General features: G+C 34.6%; 1 protein-coding gene across 7 annotated transcripts in view; it reads left to right on the forward strand.

The window, feature by feature from the left end:
- LOC150108191 (uncharacterized) overlaps positions 1–8,002 on the forward strand; it is a 368,644-nt gene extending 360,642 nt beyond the window's left edge. For all 7 annotated transcript variants that reach the window (XM_090390641.1, XM_090390644.1, XM_090390642.1 and 4 more), the window contains one exon: positions 5,906–8,002. In XM_090390641.1, the coding sequence (XP_090246767.1) occupies positions 5,906–6,268 (363 nt within the window). In that variant the 3' untranslated portion in view covers positions 6,269–8,002. The remainder of the gene's footprint in view (positions 1–5,905) is intronic.
- Positions 8,003–9,713: the final 1,711 nt, after the last annotated feature.

Raw genomic sequence — 9,713 nt, forward strand, 5'->3', positions numbered from 1 at the left:
AGGAGCAGAGGTTATTATTACCAGCTGAGCTTCTGGGCACCATTATAAACATTCAGGTGAAATGTTGTGAGCACTGTATTGCTGTGAGGGATGACCACATTCTTATTGAGGCACTTTGTTTAATTGATCTCGATGTTATTGACAACCTAGTCAATATTAATGCTATTAAAATCCAGTCCTATCTTTTTATAAGTAAAAGTACTTCATCCCTTATATGAAATATGACATTTATTTCAAGCCATTCCTGTTACAAACACACAATTTTCTTATTGTCTAAAAGTTTAGTTTTCACTCATCACATTAGTAGTCACTTGTGCATTTTTCCACCTTTGTACAAATTCCAAGTGATGATCAGAAATATAGTTCTCACATTTGGAGTATCATGGAAAATCTCTAAAAATATTAGTCTATTTAGAAGGGGATAAGTTGGTTAATTAATGAAGTTTAAGGCATAAAATGCCCATGTCTGATGTCTGTCTTTTCTGTAGATACTTCCATTAGTGCTGTTCTACTGAATTGACATTCCATCATATCTTTCCATTTAGCCTATAAAATTATCAGCGCACTCGCTTTCTAACCTTTAGCCTGCCTACCCAGACACCCTGTTGTGTTAATGGTTCTATAACTTCGTTTGCATAAAATTGTTATAAAAATTGCGTTATATTTTGGTTGTGATTTCACTATCATAGTAGCAATAGGATGTGCAAACAGGAAAAAATAAAATAAAAAAGGTTTATAAAAAAAAAGTAAAGCAACTTTCAAGAATATTGGTTTCAAAACTTTCATGAATATTGATACTATATACAGGGCTTGGAAAAGCACTTGTTAGCTCATCTGTGAGATCTCAGAATTTTTAGTTCAGGTAAAGAAATCAGAAGAGGTGTTTTAATATAATCATCACTTTTATTTATATAACATCAATTCTGTTTCATGTATTATTGCTTAAATAATTTTTGATATTTTTATCTTACTTGTTGCCCCTGTTGGGATGTGTTGGCCATTTCAAATGCCTTTTCGTTGATTTTTCATGAATTATTTGTTATAACAAAATACTATTACGAAAATAGGATATACGTGCATCAATTTTTCTTAGAAAACATTTATTTTCCTCCAAGTAATCAACCTAATTGCAATATGGTAACCTAAACAGATGCACAGTAAACAAGTAAATGAGCATATTATTTCCATTGATGGAATATGCAGAATTTGAACCATTAATGATTGATTTAAAACTTGGAAAGTTTGAAGAAGTATGTTCTTTCTTTATTTTTTCAAGATATATAATTTGTTATATATTGATTATGAAAACATCACCTAATTATTTTTCAGTTATTTTGCAAATTGCTGTCTTGTCATATGACATCACTGAAACATTAGTGAGTCTGAGTAATTCCTACCATTCATCATCATACCAAAACCACTAAAGCTGACCCACTACTCCACTTTTCATGCTTTATGGGCTTCTGACCAGTAACTTGGTTTCCTATAGCAATCTCCCTTGCATCATGACTTGCACTTTTCTTTTTTTTTTTAGAGTTGTCTTCTTATGCTTTTATATGTATATACTTGTATATATTTCATTTGGGATCCCCATGAGTTTCTTTGAATATATCTAGCTTTCATTTTTAATGCAAAAGTATAAAGTAAAATAATAGTGGTAGCTCTTTTGACAATGTGCTTACAAAGAGGTTATATCTTCAATGTGTGTGTGTTTATGTGTTTGACATTGGACAACTACTGAAAAGATACATTCCCCCAATAAAACATATACACTGACTTAGCTTTACATTAGGAACACTCATCTAATAACACATTGGTTCACCTCTTTGTGCAGTCACAGCTCACAGATGCCTAGGAACAGATTCCACAAAGTGTCGACATCCTCTATGCATAACTCAATCCATGTCCACTGCAGCAACCCTGTCAGTTCACACTCATTCCGTTAAGGAGGATCAGCAGTTCTCATACCCAATTCTAGAATATCCCACACATGTTCAATTGGATAGGGGAGTTTGGGCTCTGAGGCAGTGTGCCAAATTCATTGTTTCTACATGTTCCCCCAACCACTCAGTAGTTGTACAAGCCCAATCCAACGACAAGGTGAGTTGTCCTGTTGAAAGATGGCACTGTGGTTTGGGTAGACCTGCAGATATGGATGGAGATGGTCGGATACAGCTTCCTGTAGCATTCACCATTCAGTGTTTGTGGGATGATAATCAATGGAACTGGGGCATGCCAGGAAAAAGCTCCCCAGACCATGACACAACCTACACCAGCCTGTGCAACCAGGGGATAGGGCTTCATGCTGTTTATACCAAATGTGAACCTGGCCATTGACATGGCGCAGCAGGAAATAGGACACATCACTCCAGATGACTTTCTTTCATCTGTCGAGGGTCCATTGCCGATGTTCCTTGGTCCCATGTGAGGCATTGTTTGTATTGCCTGGCCATCATCATGGGTACCCTTGTTGGTCTCTGGCTGTGAAACCCCCAGGCAAAGCAAAGTATGGTGCATGTGGAAATGGGTCAAACTTCCCCAATGTTGTACTGGTGGGTGAGCTGTGTGACTGTCGCATGTTGTCGCTGAGATACCTGTCATGACACCCGACACTCACATCTAGGATCAACCATGCATGGCTGACCCATGTGAGCCCTTCTGCTGGATGTCTATTCATGGTTAATCTAGTCCTGGTACACCCTTGATACAGTAGCAACCAATAAGTGCAGCTGTTTCCAAAATACTGGCACCTGTCCTCTGAGTCGCAACTATCTGCCCACGGGATAGGGCTTCATGTTGTTTATACCAAATGTGAACCTGACCATTGACATGCAGCAGAAAATAGGAAATCTTTTCTCCAAATTGATAAAAAGCAAATTGGCTTACGTCGCCACGTTTCCCAATTACTGGCAAACATTCACTTATTATGTACAGAGGATAGGTATGCCCATGTATACTATCTGCACATGATGTTGATATCATATGGTGTACTCCATTAATATGCCAAACATGTAAATCGGGGGGGGGGGATCCTAATGCAAAGCTAACTCAGTGTATATTTGCCATATTAAATTTTTGAGGTTCCACTATCTTAAAATGCTAATACAATAAGATCCCTGCTAGCACTAATGCATTCATCGCTGTTTCATTATAATGCTCTTTTACAAATTCTTGGTAAAAAAGTAATTCCTCAATTCTTGCCATAAGTCCCTGAATTCTCTAACTTCAAGTGATAATACTGAATGTACTGACTCTTTCTAATGTGATGCACTTGGTACAAAAAGCACACATTCAGTTGATGTCAGAGGAGTTTCTGAAACAAAAATATATATATAGAAACCGGAATGCAAATGAATAATTTACTGATTAAAATTTATTATTTGCAATCTGATTTAATGCTTTGCTAGCATTATCAGAGCACTTTAACAATACATAGTCAGCAAAGACAGGGAATGGTGACCTGAAGAACAAGAACTGTCACATGTGTGGAGATAAATAGCACTTGTGGTGTACCAAAATGTATACAAGATCACACCATCAGCTCTGTTAAAGTTAGCTGAGTTCTTTAGAACTTATTCCACTTTCAGGAACAGTGTCTCCAATTTAAACTGGGATTGTGAAGTAGTGTGGCTTTCTTCCATCTGATGAAATGGACTTCCTCCAGGTATGTTTTGCTGTGATTGTCCTGTACTAGTCCACTTTTAGACTGTCCATAGCAAAGGTTTTTTTAATGCCAAGGAAGTCCTTATTTTCCAAAATACTGAATTCCATACTGCTATGTATTATGGGAAGGGGGCACTACCCAGAACAGTTTTACTTTTATTGAGGTCTCATAGTGGAAGCCAAACAGAGAAGAGATACCAAGCTCGAATTAATTCAAGCTTGGTATCTCTTCCAAGTTATATATTTCCCATGTACAAGCAGCAAAAAGATGTATCACCTTAGTTTTAAATACTCTGGATCAGGGATAGTTATAGAAAGTTTTCCCACTTGGTTGCTTACACTTGGATAAAGGATTAAACAAGAATATAATTTCTTGACAAGTTTAATTTAATTTCTAACCAAATGGTAGAAACTTTCTACAATGTAGTACAAGTTTGTGACCTCTCCATCCCAAAGTGCTGTTATTCTTTGTCCATACTTCCAGTCTCTTTAAACTATCCTGCAGATCTCTATATTCTTTCTTAAACTTGTACTCTACCCAGTTTTGTGTCATCAACAAACAACCTGGATATTTTCCCTTAAATCATTTTCTTTATCTGACTAGTGTGCTATGCAGCACTATCACCTACCTTCTCCTGATTCATTTTTTCACTCTTATCCATATCGCAAGCTTTGTATCCATCCTACTGTTCCATTTTATGTAAGAGAGTTTGTGTGATATCCTATCAGTTGATAAAGGAAATGGCTACAGCCAGTTCCTTTATCTGGTGAATGGACACTTTATTATAAAAAGTGAGTCAATTCCTATAGCAAGACCTACCCTTCAAAAAATTGTGCTGTCCCTCATAGACTATCATGTTCCTATTTATCTATTTCTGAATTCTACCTTTTATCAGTTTCTCCAATATCTTAACCACTGCTGCTGACATACTGGTCTGTACACATTTTGCTACCTCTGTCTTCAAACCTCCTGTATGCAACAGAACTATTTTTCCCTCTTTCTGTTTCCTTGGCACCTTACCAGAGCTGAGATTTAAGCTGCTTGATCAGAGTAGCTGCCAATTCCCTTGCATATTTTTGCAATACACTAGCTGATATCCCATCTAATGCCATTCCCATATTTACATTTGAGATTACCACCGCCTTGCAAAGTAGTTCAATAATTCAACTATTTGATATGCTTTTGTGACCTCCCTACCATTAGCACTCATTCAAATTATTCTTCCATAGCTGTTCTTCCTTTAACTCGCCACACAGCAGAAGACCTCTTTGGGGATTTTTTTTGGCCTGCTCAATTCTCATAATTTAATTTTGCCTTTTACAACATACTAGTCTTCCATCTTGCCTGTGCTTTGTGCTGCTTATGAGCTTGCTAATAATCTTTCTTCTTATGTACTCTCTATATTTTCTATAGCTCCTGCTTTGTGATGCTTTCATCCATGTAACTCCTACTTGATTTATCCTCTCAATTTTGGGTATGATGCACTGTGATACCTGTTCCCTTCAAAACAGCCCTTGACCATTTTCCATGCACTACTAAAATAATTTTTTCCTTCCAGGTTCTTATGTCATGGCACTACTCCAAGTTGGGTTCCTAAGCTTGTTGTAATCACCTTCCCTGTAATTCCATGTTTAGCAATCTTTCCAGTCAAGACTACATGATTACTCTTTCCTTTTAGAGGTAACATGTAGTCTTGTTAGATAACATAACTGGCTACCTATATTCACTAGCAGCCTTTGCCTTTTTTTCATGTAATTATTTCTTAACAGGTGTATAAATTTCATTTCTTTCCCTAATGTAACTGTTTCTCCTTTCAGTCATCCCAATAGTTGAAGTCTCCATAATAATTATTCACCCTAATATTTATTGTGCTAATTTTCTGATGCATGCTGTCACATCATAACATGTGATAATAAAACTGGATTTCCTGATGTGTCCTGATATGATATAGATTCATAATCTGTAAACAATGGCTCTTCCAGTTCTGTACCTACTTATCAGTATTGGCATTCTTCATTATATTCATAAGTTAGTAAAAAAATATCAAAATTATTCTGCTTCATTGTATGCATACATATGAAAATTAACAACCACTGAGGTGACTTTTATTGTTTGTAAAAATGCCCTCTTTGTTAAACTTACGTGCAGGGGTGAAAGAGATGGAATATTATATGAAATGATTAAAATATAAAAGTATATAGTGTTTTTTTTTTAATTATAATTTATCATTTTAATTTGCAGGCATCAGGTAATATGGATTTATTTGGAGCAGATCCATTTACACCTGCTCCTGTAGCTCCACCAAGGCCAGAAAGCCCTACTCCAGCTCTGCCACCCAAGAAAAGTAAAGCACCACCACCCAGACCTGCCCCACCTAAACAAATAGGCACTACAAGTAAACCAGGTCCTACAAGAGCTGCTCCAGCACCACCACCACCACCACCACCACCACCTGCTACGAATGACCCATTTGCAGTTCCATCACAAATATCTCAGTCATCTTCAGAAGTTTCACAGGCTCAGGACCCTTTTGATCCATTTGGTACCACAAGTGGCTCAGAAGAATCATTTGCAAACTTTGCTGATTTTGACAAGATTAACTGAATTAGTGGACAGACTAGGTATCATTCAAAAATGCAAATAAATACATGTTATGCAATCTTCTTAAGAACCACATCAGACTCTTCTTTGGTTCCAAGAAGTTTTGTATTTCTTTCTACATTTGTAACTTATGTATAGCCTTATTCCATATAGCTGTCTTGAGATTTAGCAGTCTCTTGCAAGTGCATTTTGTAAAATAAAATATAGCTCAGTTTAAACATCTTCACACTGCATTCATCTTAATTGTTGAGAAATGACATTATCAAATCCTGGAGTGTTGTATGTGTATGACTTAATGAAGTTTTCTGATCATTATTCACTCATTTCAGTAAGGATTTGAAGTTCGTCTTTGATATTTCAGCAGGACATTGTGCTCTTTTGTGTTTTATGATATGCCTTTGATTAGGAATTATGTGTGTGTTTGTCTGTGTAGATAATGTAATAGTACTACTTATTAAGGCATTTCTAAACTGCAGTTGTAAGTTTTTCATAAGACCGAAAGATTATATTTTTATTTTAACAAAAAATCCATCATCATCATCATTGTCATCATCATCATCTCTCATCATTAGGTAAACGTTATGAAGTTTAGACATTCTAATTCAAAATTTTGTTACTTTAGTGATTTTTTTCCTCCCTTTTTTGATATTCAGAAAAAAACATTATTTTAAAAAAAAGGAAAACAACATTACATTTTAATGTTAGATAAGAAGCCCTTTCCTTACTAAGCTGAGGAAAAAGTGTACTTCTTGACTTCTTGTGAACTAGTAGTATTGCCTTAAAATGGATTGCATATGAGAATGAATTACTTGAACTTTTTTGCAAGCATTCTCTGATATGTCAGTTTAAAAGAGGATAAATATTCAAAGATCTCCAATTCATTGTGCTTTGATTGCAGAAGACTCATTTAAAACCTAAACAGCTAAGTAATGAGGAAATATTATTTTACAGAAAAAATAAATAAATACAGTATAGCAGAAAAGTATATAACAGATAAAGAGTTACATGTTACTATTCTGTAATTAATGTATTTGTATTATAGCACAGTTACTTTAGTAGTAGTTGTTTCGAAAACTTTTGTAATTTCATTTTATGTCACCATTTGCTAGGATTTAAACAAATTGAGGCAAGTGTGTATTATAGTCATTTACTTAAAGCTCAAGCTTTGCCATTTCACATCATATATCACAAATTGTTTTATAAAACTGTAATGAAATGTGATTCTTGTTTATGTAATATGTGTTTAAATACACAAGACAACTATGCTGAAGATAAAATGATGTAATAAGATGTCCAGAGTAGGTTGGAAGAGACTGGATCAGCTTACATCATCCTAGATTCTCAGCATGCCTTCACATTAAATCCTGTTATATTTGCCTCCTGCCTATGTTGTTATTGTTGTTAAAAGTCTATAGAACACGTTTCTAATTTCTTTACAATGTTTGGATGTGTACCTTTTGTTGAGTACTTCTTAAAATCCTGTTATTAATGCCTTTTGTGATTCTTTGCCTTAGTCTGTGTTGTGTTTGAAGAACACATTGCAGAAATACTGTATGTGAAAGTAAATATTTACTGTATAGTGCTGTATAAAAATTATTATAGGAGATACCTGGTGTATGATATATCCGCCTGTTTGTCAAGATGCATATACAGACAAAATTAGATCAGTAATTATGTATCTATAAGTGAAAAAGAGAGAAATTTAAAGTCAATAATAAATTACAAAACAAAAATTAATACAGGTACTAATTTCTGATATCTGTTCATGAGTATTAATTAACAAAATGAAAACACTTAACAAAGCCAGAAGAAATAATATTCAGGTAAGTATTTTGTAAGTGCAAAACTAACTAGTACATTCACTACAGAAAATTAAATCAGTGGCTGATTATGTGATGTGACATGTGTGGAATCTTTTATTAGCCTTGCAAACAGTTAATAGATTGCATTTTAAGCTCAAGGATTGGTCATGATCAAGTAACTTGGTTTCTTGAAACCTGATGAATACTCTGATAGATTGGTTAATCCTATCAGTTGAATGTGTTTTTCTGACAAATTTGCTTGTTTTGCAAGATGCAAAACTTGAACATCTGGGAAGGAAAACTGTGGTGCCTCCCTATGAGAAAAGGTAACTTATCATTTGAAAAGTTCTTTGCATCCTAGGTCTTTCTATCCAAAACTGTAGCTCAGTCAAAACTGACTGAGCTACAGTTCCTTTCAGACGCTTCAGCTGATTGAAGTATCTGATAGGAATTCAAACTGGCAGAGCTCTTCAAGCTCTGCCAGTTCCTTGTCAGGAAAAGGTGTTAAATAACCACTCATAGTAGTATTAGTATATTATAGGTTGATATAAAAAAAATTAAATAAAATAACATTTGTGCTTTCATAAGTCTTCACTAAAAATGGTTTGCTTTGATATGCAGTTTAGCAGATATTTGCATATCAAGATTATTTTTTTTTAATCAACTTTTTAAATATGTTGTTTTGAGGTATCTGCATAAACCATTTTCAATAGGAATCTGTAATAGCAAATATATATTTTATTTTTGTAGAGCTTTTTCCCCTCATTTCGTTACATAGTAAATTATACTTGACAAGAAATTATATTCATATTTAATCCTTTATCCAAGTGTATGCAAACAAAGTTTGTGCAAAAAGTATCTTCACAACTAGGCTACTTATACATAGAAGCTGTTGTCTTCACATCAGTAGCCTTACTATCCCAAAATGCAAAACATACATCATTTTCAAAGTGTATATTACTATGCATTTTGAGAAGGATCACTAACCAGACTAGTTTGGGTCTAGGTAGAAGTCATTTATTTTCTATATAGAAGTAGTAAAAAAAAAAAAACATGCTACTATGGAATTGCTATCTTGTATATGAAGATACTACTATCTCTGATCCAGAGTATTTTAATAATACTCTGGATCAGAGATAATTACAGAAAGTTTTTTTCACTTGGTTACTTAGTAAATTATACTTCACAAAAAAGAGTGTATTCTTGTTTAATCCTAGGCTAGTTATATATAGAGGCTGTCAACTTCATATCATTTGCCTTAGAATCTCATAATGCAAAGCACACATCCTCTTGGACATCTATATTGCTATACATAGTGTAGCATTATAATGCATATAATACTAACAAATATGTTTGAAAGGGTATGTGGTTGGACATGTATATTGCTATGTGTAACAATAAACATGTCCAAAAAGAATGTGTTTCATTATGGGATACGAAGGCAATTAATGTACTTAACAGCCTCTATGTATAAGTAGCTTAGTCGTGAAGATGCTTGATGTGCAAACTTTGTTTGCTTACACTTGGATAAAGGATTAAACAAGAATATAATTTCTTGTCAAGTATTATCACCACCACCACCACTTTCCTGATATGTACCTTCAAGGAGTGTTCAGGGTATTATTATGATAGCACTACATGATTAT

Source organism: Typopeltis vanoorti, chromosome 3 (assembly GCF_054136105.1).
Source record: "Typopeltis vanoorti isolate ZY-2024b chromosome 3, IOZ_Tvanoo_1.0, whole genome shotgun sequence".
Lineage (NCBI taxonomy): Eukaryota > Metazoa > Arthropoda > Arachnida > Uropygi > Thelyphonidae > Typopeltis > Typopeltis vanoorti.